The sequence below is a fragment of the Mustela lutreola genome, chromosome 6 (genome assembly GCF_030435805.1).
Source record: "Mustela lutreola isolate mMusLut2 chromosome 6, mMusLut2.pri, whole genome shotgun sequence".
NCBI classification, from domain to species: domain Eukaryota; kingdom Metazoa; phylum Chordata; class Mammalia; order Carnivora; family Mustelidae; genus Mustela; species Mustela lutreola.
Genome location: NC_081295.1, coordinates 103109737 through 103137458, shown reverse-complemented (window position 1 = coordinate 103137458; position 27722 = coordinate 103109737). Strand labels below are relative to the sequence as shown.

At 36.8% G+C, this 27722-nt stretch overlaps 1 protein-coding gene across 23 annotated transcripts in view; it reads left to right on the top strand.

The window, feature by feature from the left end:
- Positions 1–27722, top strand: part of DST (dystonin) — a 469784-nt gene that overhangs the window by 416218 nt on the left and 25844 nt on the right. For all 23 annotated transcript variants that reach the window (XM_059178308.1, XM_059178298.1, XM_059178319.1 and 20 more), the window contains 16 exons: positions 2675–2878; positions 4016–4247; positions 5121–5347; positions 6750–6872; positions 7006–7107; positions 9368–9469; positions 11377–11550; positions 11861–12016; positions 14820–15017; positions 15594–15722; positions 18437–18604; positions 19443–19598; positions 20016–20222; positions 22745–22864; positions 25590–25759; positions 27036–27195. In XM_059178308.1, coding sequence (XP_059034291.1) covers positions 2675–2878; positions 4016–4247; positions 5121–5347; positions 6750–6872; positions 7006–7107; positions 9368–9469; positions 11377–11550; positions 11861–12016; positions 14820–15017; positions 15594–15722; positions 18437–18604; positions 19443–19598; positions 20016–20222; positions 22745–22864; positions 25590–25759; positions 27036–27195 — 2628 coding nt within the window. The remainder of the gene's footprint in view (positions 1–2674; positions 2879–4015; positions 4248–5120; positions 5348–6749; positions 6873–7005; positions 7108–9367; positions 9470–11376; positions 11551–11860; positions 12017–14819; positions 15018–15593; positions 15723–18436; positions 18605–19442; positions 19599–20015; positions 20223–22744; positions 22865–25589; positions 25760–27035; positions 27196–27722) is intronic.

Genomic DNA, 27722 nt, shown 5'->3' with positions numbered 1-27722 from the left:
GATCTATACAAATTGTACTCTGAGACTGTTCTTGTGTGTGTGTGCGCATGCATGTGCGCAAAGTTTAACTTGGTATATTACATCATTGTTTGAAGGACATGCCACGCTTCTTATTAATTTTGTTTATTGACTTTTTTAATCTACTGCCATTGAAGAATATCTCTATTTGTTTACAAGAGCTTTAGTCAATACTTTAATGTAAAATGGAAATTTTACTGAGTTCTATCTACATCAGCAGGAGAAAGACTTAAAAATTATGAAGAATTGAATTTAATTTTGATATAAAGGTTTATTTGTGGCAGAAATCCTGATGCCTATCCACTGAATAACTTCTAATATAAAATGTTCTGCAGATTCCTTCTATTCTGAAGGAGGATTTGAGTAGCTATGCTTCTCCGTAATATCAGATAATGGAAAGGTTATTACTGAATTATTATTAAATTTCAAAATTGAATTTACTTTCTCTTTTTAGCATAACCTTTCAGCTGTCAAATTTACAGTTTCTTATATAAAGGAACTATAAAACTTTGTAGCCAAGTCTTCAAATTATTCAACAAAATTATTCATAATATTTACAGCCTTCTAGAACAGCATTTCTTCTGTAGCTCCCCAGCCTCATCTTGAGCTTCATTCTAATCAGGAATAAAAAATGGCTCCAAGAGCCAATTACTCTATGGTAGGTGTTTTGAGGTCACACTACGTACATATAACGTGAACGTGACTGGACTGTTATGGAATGATGTTGCCAAGAATCATTTTGTTACATCTGAGGCAAAAGACATCTCCTACTGGGCTCTTTCTTCACGCGTACACCCAGGTAGACATCTAGTACTACTACACATCTAGAAGAGGAATGGCCTAAAAATGGGTCATCTCAGTAAGTCCCAAACTAAGGTGTCCTTTGGTGGTGCTGGACAAATGAGACCTCCCTAGATGCTGGGAAACTCAGGAAATCTCTCATTAAAGATCTAAAATGAGCAGAGATCTCTCATTTTACCTGAGAGTCTCTTGATAACTCCAAGTGTAAGCTGGTTTTCCAACGATGCCTTGCTGAGTAGTGAAACCAGAACATATATATACATTCCTTTTTTGTGGGACTGTCTATTAGCTGATACTACCCTTACCACCTCCATTCTTTAAGGCAGCATTACTAGGTGGTCTAATAACAGAAAACAAAAATAAGAACATCTCAGCCTGGACCCCTCAGGAGCTAGATTGTAGACATGACCCTCCCACATTCTCATGGGCAGCAGGTTAGATTTGGACCACCCATGTTCTTTTTTTTTTTTTAATTGAATTTATGTTTATTTAGCTCTTTTTCAAGAGTTTTGAGACGGCCTTCAGAAAAACTTCAAAAATAGTTTGGGGATTGTTGATGATGTAATGTACCAATTTCCATAGGGATTTTCAAAATAATTTATATGACTGATTTTAGTGAGCACTTTAAATAAAAATCTAGAGTTATGTGGCCATCTTGTTGATTCTTTTTGATGAATTTTAGAAATGAAACTATTTGCGGGAGAAGATTGGTAGTTTTTTTCTAGGCTATCTCTCCTGAATATAATTTCTCTCAGAAATTTATGGGGGGCCTGAGTAGCAAAATAGAAGGAGATACACCTTTTGGTGAGGGTAAGGAATTTCTGCTTATGAAACCTAATCACTAACATGGTACAAATGGAAGGTTCCTCAGTGCCACAGGGAAACCTGGAAGCAAAGATGGATGTGGCTTTGGATTTGGCCCAAGAGAAACTACTCAGTGGAGGCCCCAAGTTCTGTGGAATATATTTATTCCAGATTTATTTGTCTCCCTATAAGGAATGGGGGCTCCACCTGGATTACACACACTCACTGGTGTAAATATCATTGTATCTCTTAATTAGATGACCTCATGCAAAACGTGTCATATATTTTTCTTTAAATGCACTTTACAAATAATGCTCATTATATAGCTGTGTATCTAATAGATTGATTACCCTGTAGCCTTTAGCATTTTAAAATAAGTACAGATAGATTCATTCGTATGTATATATCATACATATCATATATGTGACATATTTGACATAATAGAATAGATTTATACTTAGGTATATATAAAGTAATGCATACGTGTACATCTTGTATTAGTTTAACTATATATAATTACAATGCCTTGTGGGCTAATATCCCCTTAATTTACCTTTATGTATAGTTTTTTCTCCCTGCATTATGTCTACCCTCAGCTGAACTTCTTTCCTTTTCCTTCCTTCTCTTTCTTCCTTCCTCCACTTTAAATTTTTGCATTTATCCTGAGTGTATAGAAAGGGACTACCAAGAATTATGGCTTGGTTGTTATAGGTTGGGGATATAGTGATTTCATAATTCTTTTATGTAATATGACCCTTGTCCAAGTGTACTGCTCTTCATGGGAAAGGCAAAATGAACTGCGATTATTTCAGTCAACCAGCATTTTTGTATGTTATCCTTAAAGAGACTTTGACATGACCAGACTGTTGTTTATTCTTTCTGTCAGGGCATCTCTTGCTGGCCAAGAGCAGTATGAGGCATCCTGTGTTAAATGCCTTGTGATGGGGAGGGTGTTTGGTGTTTCTTGCCAGCTGGATGCATTGGGCATGTAGACAGCTGTAATATGGAGGCGTGACCCTGAGATACTGAGAAGCTGTTTGGTTTGTTATAGCAACTGCGAGAGTTGATAGCCGAACACAAGCCTCATATAGATAAGATGAACAAAACTGGGCCACAGTTACTGGAATTGAGCCCAGGCGAAGGCTTTTCTATCCAAGAGAAGTACGTGGCAGCTGACACCCTTTACGGTCAAATTAAAGAGGATGTCAAAAAGCGGGCCGTGGCGTTGGATGAAGCTATTTCTCAGTCTACTCAGGTAATCATTTGCACCAGAAAGGTGATTGAGTTCTTCCAAACAGAAGAGCATGGAAACACATTTTCTTGGATCTTCTGATTAAAGTTCAAACAAAATTATTTCACTACATTAAATCTGAGTATGGATGTTTTGGCTCCTTAAAGGTGGTATTTGGTTGGTCCAGTCCTTATATTTCTTTGCCTGCTGAAGATAGAATGCAAAATAATTCTCAGTGACTTAAGAAACATATGGTTGTCGTCACTGCCCAGATATTTAAAGAAGTGTCCATCCACAGTAGATGCCTCTGGGAGAGCTAAAAGAAAATTTTATTATCATTATTAATGAGACACTCCCAAGAAGGCAATAAGAAGAAAGACTGTGAGTACTGAGTAAGAAGGAAAAAAATATGAAGTTGGAAACTGGTATTTTTCCCTTTTGAAAATACTTTTTTTCGAGAAGTTGAATTTGAAATTACCAACAGATTTTCCATTTTCAGAGTTGGACTTTAATTGTTAGATGCACTAACATTAGAGTGGTCTGTTTTATGGAATCCTGAGTGATGATTCCTTTAATATTGAAGGTAGTGTAGAACTTGAGTGAGTTTTTATAACTTTGCTTTATTGTCTGTGGTACCTTTGCAGACAGATCTTTAAAATGCTTTCATGAATTTGATCATGTGTTTGAACATGAATGAAGTTCTAACTTCTGTTACAGGATCAGGGGGCCTTTTGTTTCTGTTTCGTTTTTTAACGTTTTTCAATACAGGAAATTTATATCTTAAGAAATACCTTTATTCTCATCAAAAATGTTCAAGAATCTTATACTTAATAATATAACGTTTTAGGGTATCAAAGTAATGAGTAAAAAACAAAACAGTCTTGATAGAAAAACACACAGTTTATTGGACTTAATTTTAAAAATTCATTTAAATATGATAAAATGAAGTGATGGGTAAGACACTGATACCAGGTTGTCCAATTATACATTAACCCATCCTGTTTGGTAACAAATACACTCAACTGGGTGGGTGTGTTAACAGACAATCGAAGATCTAATTCTTGATTGAGACATTAAATAGATGGGTTTTTTTCCATTTAAATTTCATTTTTGATATCCCAAGTCTTTTCCCTATAAGTGATCCCTTTGATTTACTTCTAGTTCCATGACAAGATAGACCAGATCCTTGAGAGCCTGGAACGCATCGTGGAGCGTTTGAGGCAGCCACCTTCAATCTCAGCTGAGGTGGAGAAGATTAAGGAGCAGATCAGTGAGAATAAGAATGTGTCAGTGGACATGGAGAAGCTACAGCCATTGTATGAAACTCTTAAAAAGCGGGGAGAAGAAATGATCGCAAGATCTGAGGGCACTGATAAAGACATATCTGCCAGAGGTAATAATTTCAGAATAAGGAAACAATTGAGCTTTACTTTTAAAATAAATCTAAATGTTCATGCTGTTTACTGACAGTAAATTGCATAATAATTTTAGAAAAGGTATTACCCGTGGGGTTGAAGGGCTGTGTACATAAATCCCTCATTTGTGTTTTCCTATGTTTGTGGAATCAGTTACAGATACAACGTGCCATTATGCAAAAGCCATGTGTTCTCTGGGACTTTTAAACCAGATGTTTAAAGGATGGTGCTAATAACACCAAATCTAGGGTTTTTTTCCCCCTCATTACTAATCACACTCTACTTTACAGAATGGGTACCCCAGAATGGGTAGTCTCATAGCCGCAGAAATGGCAACCACGACCTTAGCCAACCATCTTAAAGATAGGAGCTGGGTGGGTCGAAGGAAAGGCGTACACATAGATTAGTGGAAGTTTATGATAAGAGTACTCTAGAAACAAGCCCAAAATACATATCCTACATTGTTATATTCCTAGAATTGAACAGACATTGTTATTCCTGATTTGGAGAGCTTAGATGATTATGTCATTTTCTTTGGAATTAAGGTCAGCCTTGGTGAACTTGAAACTTGGTAAACTTTGGTCTACTCTGAGCTCACTTGACTTTGAGCATCTGCTTTTGTCAAAAAGAGCCTTGGTTCGAGAGGGGTAGGATACCCTGAGGTCTTGCATTTGTCTGGAATATGTTGTGTTGGGCCTAGCATTACCCAATAGACTGGGGTCAACCAAAATTGGATCCAGTTTTGGATACTTGGGAGATTGAATCACTGTTGCCATGTGAACTGAAGCATTTGACTTTGTTGCTTATATGGCACTAACTTATTGCCTTTTTGATACTATGTTTTGTTATAGCTGTTCAGGATAAGCTTGACCAAATGGTTTTCATTTGGGAGAACATACATACACTGGTGGAAGAAAGGGAGGCCAAACTACTGGATGTAATGGAATTAGCAGAAAAATTCTGGTGTGATCACATGTCATTGGTAGTAACCACTAAAGATACACAAGATTTCATCCGGGATCTAGAGGATCCTGGAATTGATCCCTCAGTAGTTAAACAGCAACAAGAGGCAGCAGAGGTAAGCCGAAGACCTCCTTTAAAAATAAAATAAGTTGTGGCGTAATGAAACCTGGATTCCTCTGATAAATATTCAGAATTGCTCTATTCAAATTTATATTTCATTCTGAAAGTGGAGTGCTTGGTGACGTAGTAGGATATAGGTTATACCCACAGATTTCACTTTTATATATTTTTTAAGTTTCTCTTCAACCCCACTGCCACTGCCTTATTTCAGGGCCTTGTTAGCTCCATCTTTGGCTCCTGAAGTCCACCAGAGTGGTCGCCCTACCTGCGGAGCTCTTTCCTTGCCAGGCCTGCAGATGTGCCATCAGTCTTCTCTCCAGATCCACTCTCACCGATTGCTGCTTCAAAACCCTCAGAGGCCTCTGCGGCCTCCTGCAACTGTGGACTGGCCTCTTGCATCCTCGCGAAGCCGTTTTGTCCTGCTGCTCCTTCATTAGAAAGGGGCTCCCCCAGCACTGCGGTGTGCACCTTCTGGTCTCTGTACCTTTGCATATTCGTTTCCTTGACTGGAATGGCCCTATCCATTCATACAACCAATGCCCAGTTTAGGGCCTGATTATGCTCCTTAAGTGTTTCTCAAACAAATAAATATATTTAACCAAGAAAATGAAGGCAAAAGTAAAACACTGCATTTTCATCTTTTTTTTTTTGGTAGCTTACAAGTCCTAGGGAAATGACGTAAAATTTAATCCAGAGCTAGATTATCCTAAATCTACTAAGGAGTATGTTAATTTGTATGAAGTTATCAAACTCATACTTTACTTACATTTATTTTGTTCTGTGATTTTATTTTATTCTTTATGATTTACTCTTCGCAACTTTCACGTATATGGCACAGTAGTATTAACAACAGTCACCATTGTATTTCCATGACTTCTTTCTCAAAAACTGGAAATTTGTACATTTTGACCCCTTTTGCCAATTTCTCCTTCTCCTGTCCCCTGACTCCAGCAACCACCAATCTGTTCTCTGTATCTGTAAGCTTGGTTTTGCTGTGTGGGGGGAGGAGGTAGGGTTTTTTTAGATTTTTCTTTTTTTGATCACTTAACTCCAAGTTAAATGAATACTGCCAAACTTCTCTGTTTGGAAAACAAAATATGTTTCTACACTTTTCATTGTTATTAATATTTAAAGGAGCTGGTTTGTGGTATTTGTTACATAGAAGTAATTCCTTAAATGTTGTTTTCATAACAAACATTTGATATCTGTTACAAAGGACACTGTTTTTTCTTTAAAATATTTCTTCTTATTGAAAAAATTTATTGCAGAAGCTTGGAAGAGAGAAAGAAGAAAATTGATCATAACCCCACCTCCTAGAAATAAGTCTCATTAATGTCTTTGTGTGTATCTTTTTAGTTCCAGTGTGTTTTTGCTCAAAAAATTATTTTTTATTGTAGGCCATAAAGGAAGAAATAGATGGACTACAGGAAGAGCTGGATATAGTTATTAACTTGGGTTCTGAACTCATTGCTGCATGTGGGGAACCCGATAAACCCATTGTCAAGAAGAGTATAGATGAGGTACAACTAGCATATTTCCTTCTCTTGCTAGAATGCATTTTTAAAGAGATCTTGTATAACTAAAGCATATTTGATAGAAGGAGTTGAAAACTTAACAAATGATACTAAAAGAGTTCTAATATTTATGTTGTAGTTATATTCAGCCTGGGATTCTCTAAATAAGGCTTGGAAAGACCGGGTGGACAAGCTCGAGGAGGCGATGCAGACTGCCGTCCAGTACCAGGACGGACTGCAGGTGAGGGGGTCACGGCGGGGCTGCCGAGGGGAGGAGGCCTGTGACTGAGGTCTGCAGAGGCCCACATAGACACCGCCCTAGGGCTGCCAGTGTGCAGGCAACTGCCTTGTCTACTGTCATTTGTGGTTTGCTTTCTAGAAGGTAGTTCTTGAGATCTGTGTAGATGTACAGAGACATGTAAGCATGTTTATACACATGTGAAATTTGCTTTGAAAAGAAAAATTTTACTGTTTAAAACATTGTAATGGTTTAGCACCAGACAGTGAGATGGAACCGCGTCAGAATTCTGTTCTGAAGTTGAGTGGAGTAAGATGAAAGGAGTAAACACTATCTAAAAATATCACTAAGTTTAACTAAAGTCAGAAGTAAAGAAATTTGATTTGAAGCCAGTGTTCCCCGTGAACTAAAATAGATTTCTGTTTTATTAGCTCATAATCTGTTGTGTAAAATGTAAAATGCTATTCTTCTTTTCCATATACATAATTCCTTTCCATAGTTGTTTTTCACATCCCGTAAGGGCTCTCCTTCAGTTTATTAACCATTTTTTAAGTTATTTTTTTTTAATGAATAATCGCCTTGTCAGATGAGGCCAGCCAGCTCAGGGGCGTTTCTCTCCCTACCTTCTTCAGCCTTATTCCATTTCCTAATAGGCTGGCCAGCGCTGAGTCTGTCAATCCTCCTACCGTATGGAAAAAGCCCTTCTGCGTATTTCCATAACCAAGTGAATATTATTTTTAAGACTCAGATGAGAACATCTTTTCCTTTTTATTGTGCCATTTCATTTCTATATTTGTAAAAATAAATATCACAAGCCAGGCTTTATGCCAGCTGAAAGTGTTTTGAACTTTGGAAATGTATGAAAAACTTCACTACAAATTATATCTTATATAACTTTACTCCTTCCCCCACTTTTCAACCAGAGAGATAATTTATTGGTTAGGTTTCAAAGGCCAGTAACTAATCGGGCTCCAGCCCTCCGTTTGTGAGACCAGGTCATAATTTTCCTGAACTATTGGTAAGTGACTGAGTTGTGCCCTCTCCATGGCTAAGCGATGGCACTGCTGCCAGTCGCAGACTGTGGGCCTCCGAGCCATTAGCCAGAGGGGTCTGGCTAGGCACCAGCACTCATACTCTGTCCTTACCCCTGCTAGAAAAACAAGACCCACTGGAGGTTAGTAGCATCACCTGTGGGAAATGAAGGGCCACTTGATTTATTAAATAGCTGGGCCTAGCTAGAGCTAGATCTTTTTTTTTTTTTTTTTAAGATTTTATTTATTTATTTGACAGATAGAGATCACAAGTAGGCTGAGAGGCAGGCAGAGAGAGAGAGAGAGGTGGAAGCAGGCTCCCTGCTGAGCAGAGAGCCCGATGTGGGGCTCGATCCCAGGACCCTGGGATCATGACCGGAGCCGAAGGCAGAGGCTTTAACCCACTGAGCCACCCCAGTGTCCTACTAGAGCTAGATCTTAAAGGTCCAGAAGCTCTAGACATTTCAGGGTTTGATTGTAAAGTAAAATAAATTTTATTTCCCAGATTGCTGCTCAAGTTCTTGGGTTTATTAATGATAACCAAAAATACCAGATAGTTTCCTTCTATATGGTCTGGCAACATTGTTAAAGTCCATTATGATTTTGTGTGTTCAGTATGTGAAAGAAATGTGAGTTGTGCCTTTCTGAAGTGTTTGCATTACCTAACAAGAACAGGAAAAATAGATTGTGCAGTCTGTGCTATAATTCAGAGTAATGGTCATAATATTAATCTCTGTAGGTGCAGGATTTTAATGCTAATCTAAATAACATATCAGGCTTTAGTTGGGCCAACAATTTTGCTCAAGTGCTAAACAGTAAACTTTTTGCTTATTTGAATAAGCAGATGGATTTGAATCTTTTTCTTTCAGTATTTTTACATCATCTGCCTCTTAGACATAAGAAAGCATGGAGAATTCTATCTCATGTGTTGGAATTTGTAAAACTTTTTTTTCAGATGCATGTGTTTGAAAGTTCTTAGTATTCTAAGATTCTATTCAGAAAAGAATTTCCTTTGCAAACTTGGATGCAGAATTGGAGGTTATGTCTACTGCATATTTGGGACAACTTTTTTTAGCATATGGTAGCTTTTATTTAGGTGAACCATCTTAATTGGTAAAATGGGCTCATTCCTTAATACCTGTATAGATTTATGATTGTACTTTTCTGTAGCATTTGGGATGTTATAACAATTTCAGATGCATTGATAACTAGTGGACTAATGTGTTTTTCAGGCCGTGTTTGACTGGGTAGATATTGCAGGTGGTAAATTAGCTTCAATGTCACCAATTGGAACAGATCTTGAAACTGTCAAGCAGCAGATTGAGGAGCTAAAGGTATGTGTGGACTTCATTAATTTCAAAGACTGCATTTTATGTTCTTTATTCATAGGATTCTTTATGCAAGTTTATTTTACATAATTAGTTAACATTTTGATTGTGAAACTGGTTTAATAAGGTGCTTGTACAAAGTGAGCAGCATGTAAATGCTCAATGATAGAAAATACCAGTGTTATTATTAAATCAGCCCCTGTTCATTATAGAAAAGTCAGAAAATACAAATGAGGAAAAAAAAAAGTGGCTTTTTTAAAGCCACCCAAAATGTTATGTACCCAGAGGCAACTACTCTTAAGATCTGATTTATAGCCTTTCAGATATCCTCCTGTTGGGAATGCAGTGAGGAGGAGGAGGTGCAGGTAAGGTGTGGGGGTGTGTTTTATGCATATGTAGCTCAGACTATAGGGATTTTCATAACTTCATTATTCAGGAGTGTTTCATTGCCCTCAGTACACATATAGCACCATTTTTGTTTTCTTCAGGGGGTCAGAGTAATCCATTTAGTCTAACAGGCTAAAGAAACATCCATGGTCTAATAGTATTTCCCAAAATGTTTTTTTTGTAAAAATGTTTGTTGTTTTCCATCTGCTTTCCTCTGTAATTTTTGATTTTGTGGTTCTTGATCTCCAGCTGTGAAAATGGCTGGACTGTTTCCTCTTTGAATTCCTCTGTGCTGATGATGATTTATCCAAGTGGGATCAGCTGTTTCCTTCCTAATTTTAAGTTTCCATCCACAGAGACATCACACTATTTTCAATAAACTCTGCTAGATTTTTTATATAGTTATTACCTGGGTTTAAAATTATAGCATTTTCATCTCTGAGTAAAATTTAGAATATTTCATTTAGAAATTATTACGGTTGCCATCATTAGATTGCAGTTTTTTTCTTTAACTATATGTGATCATGTAGTAAACATATGATATACTTTATGTACATTCACAGATGTACACTTTTGGATATTTACATATCTCAATAGTTTTCATACAGCAGGCTGCTTAAGAGTGCTTTCTCTTAAATTAGATTGTGTGACATTACATCCCAGTGCTTCTTCCACTTAGCCAGATACCCTTGGGACAGTTCTCTAACTGGTCTCACTTTTATGCCCTTAGCTTAAATTGAGAATAAAATTATTTTCTTTACAGGCTTGGTGAAAAGAAAGCACGTATTCATGATACCTTAATTAGTATTTTTTAATTATTATTTTTATGCTTGAAAAGAATTAAGGAACTGTTTAGCCATTAATGACTTACTATTTAATGATTTACTCTTACAGGTTAAAAATAAATATTTTATGAAAGGACAGTCTCCTACAAGCAACCATTTGCTAACCTGTGTTGGTTGGCAAAACCGAGATTATTAAATACATGTTTAGTGAGTGCTGGGAGAAAAAATAATGTTATTCTGAGTCAACAGTGGGTGAGGTGTAGGAATAACTATTAACACAGCACAGCTATGGAAAACATAAAATGTTCAGTGGATACAAGATGTATATATGTTTTTGAGCAAGCAATGTTAACCTGGGTTTCTTAGAGATATTTTGGGGGAGTTTTTATTTTTTATTTTATTTTCTTTCATTTCAAAGCTCACATATTGAGTATATGTAGACATTAGAAATAAGATTAATCTTGTAATTTCTTACTTTTTTTTTAACCATAGGGGACAAAAGTGTGAAATATCAAAATTATAAATAGAAATCCTTTCCATCATAAAACATTGAATAAAGAAAAAAGACTTCTCTCATCTTTTTCAATTTATAATTCTTTTGTGTTAGATTTTTCTCTTCACCTCCCTGACTATAAGAAGTACGAATTAGAATAAATATTGAATCCATAGAATTTCTTTGTTTGAAGTTTTGATTTAAAACAAATTTCCTTTATCTCTCTCTCTCTTTTTTTTTTTAAATAGCAATTTAAGTCCGAGGCCTACCAACAGCAGATAGAAATGGAGAGACTGAACCATCAAGCAGAGCTTTTGCTGAAGAAAGTAACAGAAGAGAGTGACAAACACACTGTTCAAGACCCATTAATGGAGCTGAAGTTGATATGGGATAGTCTGGATGAAAGAATTATCAACAGACAGGTAAAACCTGACACTTTCATTAAGAAGTTAGAAAAGTTCAAGTTCATATATTAAGGTAAACTCATTATTAAAAGAAATTAGATAATTAAGTACCTAAAGTTTTAAGGCCCCTAAAGTCTTATTTTATTAGAATTCTTCCTGTTTCTCACATGACTTTTTTAACCACAAGGAGTTTCAAACTGTATATGTTGATTAGGCTTCATTGGATATGCTTTCAACTGATTTTTTTTGCCTTTGTTACTTTTATAAAGGTATGTCATTCATAATATCGAATTCATAAGGCTTTTCTTCCTCTTCACTTTCTTTGTAGCATAAGCTGGAGGGGGCTCTGTTAGCCCTGGGCCAGTTCCAGCACGCCCTGGATGAGCTGTTGACATGGCTGACGCACACCGAGGGCCTGCTCAGTGAGCAGAAACCTGTGGGAGGAGATCCTAAGGCCATTGAAATTGAACTTGCCAAGCATCACGTACGTAGCTGCGTGTCCTATTTCTCTTTGCATTTTTAATGCCATCAGATTGTTTGTGGTAGGTTTCCTCTTGATGGATTTTTCAAGTTTATGATTTTAGTACAGTTCCACATTTGACGTTTGTAACTGACAATTAAGCTACTTAAAAACACACTTTTTAAAAGATCATGATCAAAATTTTTTCTCTGTGGTTCAAGACAGTCGTCAAGAACAGCAAGGGTGGGAAACTTCTGGTGAAGTTTTAAGGCTGCATGGCAAACATTAGGTTAAATCCCTGACTGTCCTTGTCACTGGATTGACATGGGCTAGTTTTAAAGGTTGTTGGGGAAAGGCTACAAGTCATAGCCTCGAAATGTTCCACTGCAGGCTGTGTGTGTGTTTTCCCTCTGGTCACCCTTATCTCTGTGTATCTCACCTGCTGCTTGTTTGGCACATTAGACATCTTTTCTGTTTGCCTGTGGGTCTCTCACTCGGTGGGAGTTTGCTCCATAGTCTCCGTGTCTCCCTAATTCCCATGGCTTCCTGTGTCTTTAGTCTTTTTCTTTCTGAATCAGTCTTTAATAATATTTATTATGTTTACAAGGGTTTTTATATGTCTGCACTTGTTTAAAGCTTTAAATTAAAAATTTTAATCTTGAAATACATTCAGAATAACTTTATATTGTCATCTTTGTGACATTTGGTTGACAGCTCTTTCATTTATTTATTTATTTATTTATTTATTTATTTTATTTATTTGACAGAGATCACAAGTAGGCAGAGAAGCAGGCAGAGAGAGAGGGGGAAGCAGGCTCCCTGATGAGCAGAGAGCTGGATGTGGGGCACAATCCCAGGACCCTGGGATCATGACCTGATCTGAGCTGAAGGCAGAGGCTTTAACCCTCTGAGCCACCCAGGCACCCCAAGGTTGACAGTTCTTAATAAAGAAAATTCCCTATCCTTAGAGCCCGAGGGGTTTAGGGAACAAAAAAGCATGGAGCTGACCACAGGGGGCCCCGAACTGAAAGCAGGAGGCATCTTTTGGGCTTTAGGTGATCTCTAGCGTAGGTCATCAGAGCAGACCTCACAGGGGTTGAGAGCTGACCTCTACCTTATTATGATAAAGTTCATTTGTCTAGAAAAATAAATCCTGAAACCCAGTTGTTAGGATCTTTGTGCAAATGACCAAAGCCATTGACTTGGCCAGGAAAAGTGAGATACATAATTTTTTTTCAGAGGAAAAAGAGAAAAAAATTTTTTCTGTCTCTTAAGTCAATAGGCTTAATGAATAACAGGTTATGTTCAGTAGTTTATTGTGATAGTTAACAGTCTTTCATAGAACTTTAGCATTCACATTAATAGAAGCATCTTACCTAAGGTTAGGTCCTAAATTCTGACCATATATAAATTTTCCTTGATTATCAAATAGTAAATGTTTAATAATTTTACATGTTTGTTATATTAAAATGAAAGGTTTTTGATACTTTAGTGTCACGATAAACAATTTTTTAGTATTCTTGGTTCAGTGTTCCTTCTTTCATACATCTCCCTATAGTAATTGTACTCTAATTTAAATTTCTCTCCTGCTTGGGGAGAGAAATGCTGCTCAGTCAGTTAAGCATCAGCTCGGTTTCAGTTCAGGTCATGGTCCCGGGGTCCTGGGATCACGCCCCATGTCAGGGCTCTGTGCTTAGCAGGGCGCCTGTATCTCCCTCTGCCTCTGCCCCTTAGCCTCACACAGTCTCTCTTCCTATAGCTCTAAAATAAATAAATCTTTAAAAAACGTTTCTCTCTATGCGGTCTATATGGTCATATATAGTCTATATAGTCATTGCCCAACCAAATCTGATTAGGCAGTTAGGACTTATTTTGAATCATTAATTTTTTTTTAATTATGTAATGTCTGTCTTAAACCTTTGTTAAAAGCAGTAATGACTAGTTAGACTGTCCTGCATGAAAAGATGTTTATTCCCATGGTGTGAGTTTATATAGGATTTACATTTTCATAAACTTAGCAGTTGTCGTTAAAAGCAGCGTACATTGGTGACAGGAATTTTCTAGAATACAGTAGCAGTGGGGACATGACAGGCCCTGATGCAGTTTATTTTGGCAAGGTATGAGTAGGGGTCTTTTAATTCTGTTTATCTATCTGTGAGGAGTTAGAAAGGTCTCCTTCTCCCTTCTCCTTCCGTTTCTTAAAGGTCAGAAGTGAAAGGGCTTAAAATCACCAGCCCAGTTGCTGGAAGAAGGGAGGGAATGTTTCCATCCCTCTCCTTCTTGCTTTCCTGGTGCCTAGGCTCTGCCTTATGTAGCAGGAGTTTGACCATTCAGAAAAATGAATTTTATAGATCTACCTGTATACTTTGACCACAGGAATATTTAACTTTACCTCTGAAAGTGATTAGTATTGTTAACCTATCAAAGTACATGCTTTTTATAAAGATCCCTCCTTTTTAAAAATTATTAAGACATGAAAATTAAGTTCAATTAGAATGATTGTGAATCAAATGAAAACATATAGAACCTTTTAATTATAATCTCCAGATATTTAATGTCCTCAATTTGCAAAATTATCCTAATGGAAAGAACTAACAGAATGTTCTTACATAATCATTTCAGGAGCTCTTGGTAGACTAAGGGTATATCCAGGAAAGCTGCAAAATTAAGGGAAGAGAAGGCCACCATTTTAACACTTTCTTGTATTAAAATTCTCTGCATATGTTTTTGCTTAAGAATGTTTTAAACTCAGCAATTTAAAGTTGCATGAAAAGCGATGTTAACATGTGATGAGCTAGTAAACATAGTGTTATCTTAATATTTTCAGGTACTTCAAAATGATGTATTAGCCCATCAGTCCACAGTGGAAGCCGTTAATAAAGCAGGAAATGACCTAATTGAATCAAGTGCAGGAGAAGAAGCAAGCAGCCTTCAGAACAAGCTAGAGGTTTTAAATCAACGCTGGAAAAATGTTTTGGAAAAAACAGAACAAAGGAAGCAGCAGCTGGATGGTGCCTTGCGCCAGGTGAGTAAGAGTAAATTCTCAAACGTTTATTGTCCTGTAGGATTAAAATAGCATGGAATTCTAGGGCTCAGTCGGTTAAGCATCCAACTCTTGATTTCGGCTCAGCTGGTGATCTCAACATCTTAGAATGGAACCCTGCATCAGGCTGTGCATTCAGTGGGAAGTCTGCTTGAGATTCTCTCTCTCCCTCTATCTTTACCCCTCCCCCACCCCCCCATGATTTCACTCTCTGTCTCTCTCTATCTTTAAAATAAATAAATAAGTCTTTATTTAAAAAGTAGCCTGGAATTCTTTGATTGATTTGCAGACCCTCATTTGATTTTTATCCCTCAAGGAGAGGAGTAAAAATAAGTGGGATAAAGAACAGAGCAGATGAGAAGACAGCCCTCTGGTTCTTAGTGTAATAGTCTTATCTGCCAGGGCTCTCATGAGGAAAGGCAGACAAATCCATTTGCACCTGCCTGCTCTTAAGAATGCGTGGAGAGGCTTAGCGGGCCGGGATTGTTTAAACCTTGTTTTCTGCTAGAAAGTGACAATGTGTTTACAGCCCAGACTTAAAACTCTCTATCACTCCAGGCCAAAGGGTTCCATGGTGAGATTGAGGATTTGCAGCAATGGCTAACGGACACGGAGCGTCATCTGTTAGCATCCAAGCCACTGGGAGGTTTGCCGGAAACAGCCAGGGAGCAGCTTAATGCCCACATGGTAAGTCTATTATTTTCTACAGCTGTGGCCTCCGATTAAGACCCTGACCAGTTGGTGTGGGCCCTGGTGCTAAATAAATTGTGGGAGAAGGTTTAAAGGATATACAGTTATATAGCAGAAATCTTTGTGTGTAAGTGCTAGAAAAACCATTTATTGATTAAAATTTTCAAGTCAGAACTTATCCTTTATATAAGAGATTAGTGCGTCAGTATATGAAGAAAGGTTTTAGAAGTCTAGACATTTTTTTAGAAGCAAACTTTTCCCCATAAAATGATGAGCTTGTATGGATAGTAACACAACATAGTGTAAATCTAAACTGTTGTATCTTGAGTGAAAAGAAGAATTCCTAAAGTAATTAGAATTGACTTTAAAGCTACTGCTGTAAGCATTATACTCCGACCTCGTCTGGAAGGCTGGAAAGTATGTTCTTGTTCTGTTCAAGAGTTACTTATTTGTTTTAATGGTGTTCACACTGTATCTTCAACTTCACACCTATAGTAGCTATGGACCAGCAGGAGCCTTCTGTTAATTGTCCAGTTGGAAGCATTGTGCCTGTGGGCTGTTCCCACCCAGATTCTATGGCATGTCAATTCTTAAAGATAAGGATGAAAAAAATAATGAAACTCGAGACTCTGGCTTTCTTTCACAGAAATGTGTACTGACAAATTAAATTTAGACTTCAATTTATTGACATTTCCTATTCATTTACATTGTAACTCAGCTTTAGAAGTTCTAAGAGAAATGAGTCTATTTCAGATTTTGAATACTAATCATTTTATGTACTTGTGAATTGCATCAGAAAAATTTTTTTAATATTCAAATGCTAATAATTAGTATTTGGGAAATAAAAGTACAGGTACTTAGGAATCGGGCATAAGAAATGGGCCATTCTACATTAAAGCCTGTCATCTTTATTGGATATAGAGTGTTGTTGTAAGAGCTTATTGGAAAGGCACTTGGTTGTAAATAATTTTGAATTTGGTGCTTTGGAGAGGAAGTAACCGTCCTTGTAGGTATTGTGAAGAAATACGACAGAGGTAGCATCTTATTCACTTGCTATGAGCAGTTAAAATCAATTCTATCAATCCAGTATGGAATTTCCTAGAAACTTTTAATGTATATTCATTGTTCTAGAAAATTACTGTGTATGTGGTTTTGTTGTTGTTACTGTCATTTTTTTGGTGCCACAGGGGACCCATTTGTTTCATTGAAAAAATAATTGACTAGTAACTTGGCAGTGCTTGTGTTTTCCTTTTCCATAAAACCTAACTGATGTTCAGATACTTCTTACTTTCCTGGAACTACCTTCATAGTTAATCAGAGACAATGTCCATTAAGTAGAAGTTTAATGATTTCTTAAACTAACATACTTGGGATTATTCCTAATAACAAATAGTTTTTAAGTGTTGATTTAGAAGAATATAGTAAAAAAGGTGGAAAGCAAAGAGCTTATCTTAGAAACACTTTACTTTTAGAAAAATATTATTATACATATCCACTTATTTGGTTTGAGTGAGGTATTGAAAATGAGTTTGCTTAACCCAATAGAGTTGTAAAATCCATGATTTAAGGAATTCTAAACAGTTACAGGTTCTTGTTAATATCATTTTAGTAATGCTCTTTTGATTTGGTTGTGTTAGAAATGAAGGAAACTAGAAAACCTGGAATATTATAGTTTCCTGAGAGTTAGCTGTATTTAAAAGTTTTGCTTTAGGATTAAAGGCTTTTGGTAGGTGATATTATAACTATGTTTAGGAAGTTTTTTGGGTTTTTCTTTTTTAGGGCTTAAGAAATTACAAAGTTTTGAGAAGATAAAAATGTTCTGGAATTAGTAGTAATGCTTGCACATCTTTGTGAATACATTAAAAAACACTGAATTGTACACTTTAAAATAGTGAATTTTATTAATTATATCTCACTTTAAAAATTATTGAACTATGTTAGTTGAAAATATTAGACACAGAATGTATTTTTTAATAGGAGCTGTAATTTGACCCATGTTATAATTGAACTAACGAAAGAGAGCTGGTCTTAGGTTTTGACATGAATGTAACTCTTGTGTTATTGATACTAAATTCTGAATTTGCCTCCATAACTTTTTAATATTCTCTGTAGAAGGAACACAACTGCATTGCAGTTGAAATCTTTAAAAATTCTATAAATGAGAGTAGTATCCATAGTACCACAGTTTGTCTTTTGTAATTCCAAAGTCTGAATAATCAGCTTCAAATCTCTTACTGTATTGAGTCTCTATTTTCTATTCATTGTTTGTCTTCTGAGGACAGAATTAACATACTAAAAATTATTACAGCCATTGTATCACAGTCTGAGGAGAGACTTAGAAAACCCATTTTACAGAGGAGGAAACTGAGGCCCAGAGAGGTTAAATTACCCACTCAGGGCCACAGACCTGATTGGTTACAGTGCCGTGAAACCTTTCTGGAAAACATTTCAAACATTACTTCATAAACTTTAGCATGCTGGAATGGACCGATAATGATAGCACCATTTCTGAGCTTTCTGGAAGACAGGATTCTGTCTCTAGGTTTAGGTGTTGTTCCAGTACAGTGAAAAATTTGAATGTGTCAGGGTTATTCTGGGTTGGATAGAGGTGAATATAGGATAAGGGGCTTGGGATTGATGACCTCGAAAAAGGAACTCTTGGATTTTATTCTCTTAAAAATGATATAACTTGGGGGGATATCTCAATTTAGGAAATCTGTGCTGCCTTTGATGTTAAAGAAGAAACATACAAAAGTCTGATGCAGAAAGGCCAGCAGATGCTTGCAAGATGCCCCAAATCTGCAGAGACAATTGACCAAGACTTAAATAACTTGAAAGAAAAATGGGAATCGGTGGAAACCAAGCTCAATGAAAGGAAAGTATGTGCTTTAATTAATGTCCTAGAATGATCGTTTTAATTGTTTTATTTTGTGGGCTTTACTTTATCTGACTAGAATTATCAGTGGAACTTTTAATGATCTGTGTTTAAATTTTCTTTGTATACATATGGAGGTTTCATGGGGTCAATTGGAAATAATATTCTCTTTCATGGGAGAACAGAGTTAAAGCAGTCTATTCAGACAGATCATATATCAAGCGTTACTAGGTATATTTTTAAAAATTTGTGAACCACACTAATTCTGGATAGTTAAATAATTCTAATCACACTTATTTAGGTATGTAGTGGGAAGGCAAAAAAGGAGGGCAAGAGAGCGAGATGATCGTATATTTAATAAGCACTCCCATAACAAGTCATGTAAAGGGATTAAAATTATCAGTGTTTAATGCTATCAGAGAAATGATAGGCTAGGAATACTAGATTGTGTGCCCTCACTGACAGAGCATAATGTGCATATATTTCTTAGTACTTTGACCCCCAACATTAATCATGTGAATGTCAACTTTTCTTTCTACAGTTCTGTTTAGTAATTATGTTCTTTGATATTCTGTCGTTAATTGCCCCCAAATCACAATTTTAGTTTGTATTAGTTTTTTTTTTTTAGCTGCAGTGAGATCTTCTCACTATACTGAAGGGAGTTTGGTTTGCCAGTATTTTAGTGAAAGCCTATTGCATTCATAAACTGTTTAGGTAATACAGAAAACAGATTAAGTACAAATAAAGTGTGGATGGGAAGGAAATCTGCCAGAGAGTGGTTAAACTGGGGCAAGGGAGGGGGAATTAAATATCATCAAATACTAAATAATCTGTCTTCACAGACTAAACTGGAAGAGGCCCTCAACTTGGCAATGGAGTTCCACAATTCTCTCCAAGACTTCATCAACTGGCTAACCCAGGCAGAGCAGACCCTAAATGTAGCTTCTCGGCCAAGTCTTATCTTGGACACAGTCTTGTTTCAAATCGATGAACACAAGGTATGTTGTAACTCGGGTGGCTAGCATTCTCATTTCAGGCCTTTTTAGACAGCACACTGTTTTAATGTCAGAAGCATGAACTTGGTGGTTTGAAAACTTTATTTTGTCCTTTAAAATGGTTTGAGCTTTTGGTTTGACACCAAAAGCATTTTTAAGATTAAAAACAGTTTTGTTTTGTTTTTTTTAAAGATTTTATTTATTTATTTGACAGACAGAGATCACAAGTACACAGAGAGGCAGGCAGAGAGAGAGAGGAGGAAGCAGGCTCCCTGCTGGCAGAGAGCCCAACTTGGGGCTCGATCCCAACACCCCGGGATCATGACCTGAGCTGAAGGCAGAGAGCCACCCAGGCACGTCAAGATAGAATAGTTTTTCATTTGTTTTTAATTCTACCCTTTTTTTTTTCCTTTGGTAAAGGTCTTTGCCAATGAAGTAAATTCTCACCGTGAGCAGATAATAGAGCTGGACAAAACTGGAACCCACCTGAAATATTTCAGTCAGAAACAAGATGTTGTCCTAATCAAGAATCTATTGATCAGTGTCCAGAGTCGATGGGAAAAAGTGGTTCAACGATTAGTAGAAAGAGGAAGATCTCTGGATGAGGCAAGGAAGAGAGCCAAGCAGGTAAACTTTTATAAAACTCTCTGAACTTGGCAATCAATCAGTTCTAGGTGTTGAAATACATATCATGTTGTTAAAAGTACTTTTGTTGCAAGCTGTATTCGTTGTAACAATCGTGGCACAAGGCCAAGGTGTTTATTTCCTAAAAGGGCTGTGGCCTCAGTTTCAATGGTGACATCACTCTTTGCCCTGGCAGCACCTTCCGGTCCTGAGGACTGATCTTGAAAAGACTGATTATAGCTTGGCTTCATAGACTAACTGTTATCATTAAGGTCCAAAAAGAGGCTCAGATTTTTTGCTGTGAGTTCGGTTTGTTGGTTTTTCCCTTTGTTCTTGCAATCTCTACTCGCATACCCGGACTAAGTCATTATACTTTATTAAATTGCTACCTTGTGTTTAGCTTCTCAGCCCGACTTTGTCCACAGACTCTCAGGGCCGAGAGGGGGGCACTTGACATTCTGGGCAGCTTCCTGAAAGAGCAGATTCTATGTCTGAGCTGGCAGGTTCTCCTCACCTCTCTGAATCTGTACCCTTGTTGACAGGCTATTGTTTCTTCTCTAGTATTTTGGTGCAGTTCTGCACTGCTTTTAAATTAATCGTCTGAAACTTTTAGGGCTGTTTTATTTTTCCTTTTTTGTTTAAGCTAGACAATCTGGAAAATCTCACAAGGAACGCCCCTTCCTATCTTCACCTGTTATTAATATTCCATTCCTAGACTAAATACAGAGAAGAGGTAAAATTCTGTGTCTCTGTGCTCCAGGGAAGAGAGAGATGCGCCTGCCTTGGTTGGCATAGATCTTTGAATTTTGCTAGAAACTCAGTATAATGTTGAGGCTGAATTTTCTAATGACTCTTTTTGCCCCATTTAGTTGCATTTTTCTGTAATTGGCATTTCACTCTATTTTTCTGGGGAGGCAGTCTCCGTCGGGTGATATAGAAGATGTCATGGGAGTCACATGTTTCAGTGTTTAAAGCTCTCAGCACAAATTTGTTAAAAGCTTTAGAAATGACAAATGGCATTGTTGTAGGATTACATGCTGTACTGCTTCTTTTTGAGGGGGATATATGATGTGTTCAGTGTTATCAGTGAGTCTGGAATAGAATCCGTGCCTCACTGTGTTTTTTCAGACAGGATTGATGATAGGCCTGACGTCCTCCTTCCACCAGCGTAGCAGTACCCTCTGTGATGGGGCATTGCTTGACTTACAAACATCGAGTTTATGAAAGCGTTTGCCCTTTCTCCATGCTGTCAGTTCTGTTTCCTCATATTGTTTAGTCTGTAAGGTTTTTCTACTACTTTTGGGGTGCAAAAGTATAGCATTTCTTCTATTTCTCTGGCTTAAAAATAGTTTTTAAAGCAGGACCAGCTTTAGAATCTGTGCATTTGTACCATTAAACTTGCCATCCGTGATAGCAAGACTACCAAACACTGTGACTATTTCTTTATTTCTTACTATTCTAAGATCTTACTTTGGGTTCGGATGTGGATCATAGTCCTCTGACTTTGGCAGTTTCTGTGCCTCTTCTGGCCTCTGTATTTTCATATTTAAGTTGATCGGAGTTGTGGGAAGGATGTGTTGGGGGAGAGGTTTGCAGGGAGGTGACCTCATCGGACCTTGCCAGCCTTGTGATCCCGTGCTCTTTTTCTTTATTGCTATGTCTCTTTTTGTTATTCCATTATTAATGTGCTTTGATAGAAAACAGACTTTATTTTGATGACTTCAGTTTTTTGTTATGTATCTGTCCACTTAATTTTATTATGAGAAATTACTTATGACCAGTCTCACAATTTGGTATCCCAAAATAGTATTCACTAGTTCTCTGTTTACTAGTTCACTAGTTCTCTGTTCAATAGTTCACTAGTTCTCTGTGAACAGATAAGAGACCATGGCTGAAATCAAGTGTACGTAGCCCCAGAATAGTGGAAGGTCATAGATGAATTCATGTACCATGGGTGCTTTTACATATAAATCAGTACATGAGACACAGGCGTGCACTTGAGGATTCTGATAGCAGCAGTAAAGGTACTGAACTCCCTTTGTATTAAGTAGGAATGGTAAGGCCTTTGTTGTTGTTGTTGTTGTTGTTACTTTTTAGGACCGATTTATAAACTTTATCTTTCGTCCCTCCCTTTTTGTTCCTTTTCCTTAACATGGGAGTGAAACACCTCAGAAGTAGACCCAAATCTGTCAGTGAGGGCAGTGGACAAATAAAATTCTCTTGACAGTTTATGTTAATTACTAAGCAAAAGGAAAGGGAGGTAAGTTCTCCCTGGTGTGTGCTGTTTCTAAGCTCATTTCTGTTTTTGTTAAAGTTTATGTGTTTGAATGAGTTACAACAAAGTGACCATGGTGGGGGCACAATCACAGAAGTCAAGAGTTAATAAGACATTTGTAATCCAATGAAGTCACTGCTTTCTTCTTTTTTAGGGGAAATTTGAATTAATTTTAACATTTTCATTAATTTCTATATATCATAAGCATACCAGAAAATATTCTGGACAGAAATTTACATTTCTTTTACAGTTTCATGAAGCATGGAGTAAACTTATGGAATGGCTAGAGGAATCAGAAAAGTCTTTGGATTCTGAGCTGGAAATTGCCAATGACCCAGACAAGATAAAAACACAACTTGCACAGCATAAGGTGGGTCTGCAATTAAGAAAAGCATGTAAGCCGTTCTTGATCTCAAAATCACTTGTAAAATTCTTATTTGGTTGTGTATTCATTCATCACTAGGGGGAAGAAAAGGCCATCCAATGTGGGCCTCCATTAAATTTAAAACCGATTGCTCTTCACATTGGTCAAGTGGCAGTAGTATCTTTTCTCTCTGCTGACCATTCCCCTATGATTCTAGGGTCAATTGTTAAAATAAAATATAGAAAATTAAAACTGGAAGTGTTCTATAACCTATAATATAAAAGATTTATAGGAGTTCAAATGTTGGCATTTTAGCTTTTCACATGTCTGTCTTGTAATTTCTTTCGTAGATCAAATGCCATGTAGAAGATAATTTTATAGCAGAAAGTACTATAATTTTTGCCATTAGGTTCTCTCAAACAATTTAGTGGGGTAAATTGGTTGCCTCTACACAAACTGATATTTTATTATATATATGTGGTATGTGAAAGTCCATCCTTATCCTCAAAGACATATAGTTGGTGGCTTCCTTATGTAGACTAGAAGGTATAGAGGCATAGTATTTTATATTTTCTACCTTTTATTCATACCACATGGCATTCAAAGAACATTCCCATTCTCCTCAACTCTTTGAATTTGGGTCTGTCATTCTGGTTATAAAGTGATCATCAGCCCTCAGGGTAAGGATATGGGTAAAAGAGAGTGGGTCCTGCAAAAAACACGTTTATCGTTTTAAGTGTCTACATATATTTTATTGCTTGAAACATGATCATTTTTAAAAAGCTGGGAAAAATTGGGGTGATGTAGGGCTTATCATCCACAGAGAGTTCTAACCATCCTCTTCATAAAGGTTGGTTGCTTCTCTGGGTAGTTCTAACAGACCTCAGGAAGTCATGATCCTAGGAGCAAAGAAGGAGACATTGAGCACCTGTTCTTTGACTAGATGAGCACAACTGAGTGGCTTGTTCTGCTGGTACTCTCTGCCTTTGAGCTGCCGCATTCAATATTGACAGCACGATGACAGTGAGCAGCATCTTCTTTTCTTCCCTTTGGATGGAAAAAAGAGGCTCCCTCTCAAAATACAATGCCTGTTTGAACTTGAACATAGTTGTCATGTCATGTAGTCTTATGAAAGTATATTGTGTATTCAAGTTGGAGAATCCTAGAAATAAGAATATGTGAAGAACCCTGGTAGATTGTCTGTTGTTCCTAGTGTGGCTTGTTGCCAAAGTCAACTTTCATCTGAGACAAAGGTACAAGGTACATTAAGCCAATCTTAAACATCTTTTCTGTTCATCTTTTGGGTATTTTTCTGTTTTTAAAAAAGTTTTGATCTGCCTTATATTCAGCTATAATATTTTTTTAAAGATTTTATTTACTTATTTGATAGACAGCTATATAATATTTTTTATGTATCTGTTCTTTTGGAAAAAATCTTTCAGTACAATGATTCTAAAACTAACATCCTGTTATTGGAAAACAAGAAAAAAATAATTACAGAAAACAAACTACAGAAATAGTGTGGTATTGTAACGGTGTTTATTGCTTAAAAATTCCCAGATGAAGTGGCTTCCTATTATAAGACAAAATAAATATCTAAGTTCTATTAAGAAACTTAGAGTATCTAGCTTTTAAGGGAAATAAAAGCTCATTAGGTAATTATAACCAAAGTTATTTTGGAAAATTATACATTTGCATAGCATTTTATTGTCTAAGGTGATTCTCATGTGCTTATCAGGGTTTAGAATCACTGTGGTGGTGTTTCCCTGATATATTATGAGCTTGTTCTTGTTAGGTTGACCTTCCTTTCTTCCCATCCCTGAAATTGTATATTCAATAGCAGCTGTCTCATTCTTGCTATTAGACACTTACAAACACAAATGAAACATAAGGTGATAATGAGAGGCCTGCAAAGACAGTGTCCCTGCCCTAGAAAAGCTTGTACCTGAGTTGTGTACAGAATGTAATCCACCCCACCCACACATACACATTTACATGCACAAACATGCAGATTAACAGTGCAAAAATTGCAAAATGTAGACATCACATTGGCAACATGGCTATTTGGTACTGGAGAGGTAATCTGTAGATCCTGTGAGACTTTTGGAAGGCATCATCGAGGTGAGGAGGAGGGGGGTAGACTTGCCAAGGGGTGTGACTGGAATGAGCAATAGGTCAGAACACAGGAATCTTGAGATGTGGTTCTTCTTTGTCCCTCATCCTGGCTCACAGATAAAATTATATGTACCATCATTGTGAACATCCAATGTGTGACAACAGATCTGTCTGATCAAAAACCAAAACTCTAGTAAATTCACAGATTATGAGTCACCCTGTGTCCACATAGGGCCTTCAGTTATTCATTGAGTGTTAACTACTACTTCCTTTCCAAACTCCTGGGTTTTTCAATAGGTGATTAGCAATTTCATTGTATTATAACTCGTATACTGTTTGTGGTTTAGAGCTATAAAAGATTGAAGATTTGTTTTGCTTTGAAATTACTGTCTTCATAATAATCGGTACTTTCAAAGCCACGTGGCTTCTGAGAAAAGTAAACTCTTCAATTTATAAGGATTCTTTTCCACCCTGGTGCATTCCACTGTCTGACTTGATCATTTGCTGGTGTCTTCCTCTATTAAGACTCCATTTATTAGGGGCGACTCTTGTAATACTCTTAACTATTTCTTAGCCTCAAGTAGAAATGCGTACTCTTTTCTTCTTAAATGTTTAGGAGTTTCAGAAATCACTTGGAGCCAAGCATTCTGTCTACGACACCACCAACAGAACTGGACGGTCCCTGAAGGAGAAAACCACCCTGGCTGATGACAACCTGAAACTGGATGACATGCTGAGTGAACTCAGAGACAAATGGGATACCATCTGTGGAAAATCTGTGGAAAGGTAACAAGTCCTGTAGGGCAGTCTGGTTGCCTTGTAGGTTTCTTTCAAGTGTACAATAGTGATGCTTTGTAGGAACATTCTGGAACCTTAAATACCTCCTTTGCCTGGGAACTTCTGGTCATCTGTAATACCCTACTTACACAGTGCCTGTGCCCAGAAGGCTTGGTTGTTCATTATTATTTATTTTTAATTACTTGATTCACTCAACAGTGGTATTACTCTCCAAGCCTGTCATCTCAGACCTGACTTCTTTCAGGTCTCCCCAGGTCTGCTCTTGTCCTCCTTAATCCAGTTCCCATAAGTAGGAGGATGGTCTTCTTCAAATATGAATGGGGTCTTGTCATTGCCCTGCCTCATACTTTTTAGGAACTTAATATTGAGGGTGAACCAGAACACAGGCTCCTTAGTGTGACGGGCAAGGTCCTCCCAATCTGACCCTGGTGTTCCCTTCCAACTTCATCCATTACTGTCTAGTCTTCTTTCTCATTATACTTGAACCATAAAGACCCAAATCTAATTTCTAAATCTTTACGGATTTAGAAAGTACCATTGTAGTAGAAGAGTTCAAATATCTTAGAAATGTTTTCAGACAATTCTTAGATCCTTGGTTTAATTACTTTTGTCAATATCAAGATTAAATAGAATATCCTAATAATAAAATTATATTAGAATAGAAAATTAGAATGTAGTCTATAGAATACATAGGAAGAATATAGAAATTTTGCCGTTTTTTAAAAAATCCTTAAAACCTTCCATTTCAAAAGGTTATATACATTTTACAATGTGCTATAAATGATTTCATGGCAGGCAGACACCCAGGGGTTGGAGATGGGGCAGGTTGTGACTACAGACAGCGTGTGGTAGGTTTGGGGGATGACTGAACTGTTCTTTCTTAATTATGAGATGGTTACATAAATCTCTACATGTGTTACAGTTCATGGAACTGTACACTCAAAAAAGTCAAGCTTACTGTATGATAATTTAAAACAAAAAATTTTATGACTTTTTTTTAAATGAAGAAACTGAAAGATCACTGATTTCTAGAGGTGATAATGGAGGAATTTTCCAAGAACAGATAAGATCTACTGAAGGACTAAAAAAGAAAATTTGAGAAAACTTTTGTTATTTTCTAAAAAAGGCAAAGAAACGCACTGAATATACCTGTATATTATTTTTTCCTTTGACCATTGCCCAGCCTTCATAAATGGATTTTAGATATTCAGGTATTTGGTGGGTTTTCTGTTACTCAGTCTGACTTTTCCACCTTTTTCCCCAGACAAAATAAACTGGAGGAAGCCCTGTTATTTTCTGGACAATTCACAGATGCCTTGCAGGCCCTCATTGATTGGCTGTATAGAGTTGAACCCCAGCTGGCAGAAGACCAGCCTGTCCACGGAGACATTGATTTAGTGATGAATTTGATCGATAATCACAAGGTATTATTAACTGGAACATTTTATTGATCTCATTTGATTATCCTGAATTTAGAGGAAACTGTAACCCCTTATCTTAGCCTTTTAAAATCTAGAGACTATATATCACAATATGTAACAGTCTTTAGTATTTAGTGTGCTTTGAGCAGAATCAGGAAGCCAACTTTAAAAGTGATACAGGAAAATTAGTATCAATGAGATACTTTTTTTTTTTTTTTTTTTTTTTTTTTAACAATTTCCAGATCTAAAACCTTTTAGAGTTCTCTGGTGCTTTAAAACATGTTCCAAGAATGTTTTATAATCTTTTGTTATTCATATAAATAATTGTGTAATTTAAAATCACTCCCTCAGTGACCTGGAACTTGGTCATTCCATAAGTGTATGGATTTGTGACATTATCTACAGGAGTCAAGATAGGCTACTTTTCTGTTTTTAAAGACCATTTTATCCTTGCCCCTTGAACTCTAGCAATCTGTGAGATATCAGCATAGGCTCTGAGGGATTCAATTATTACTTTAAGTCAAGTGGTT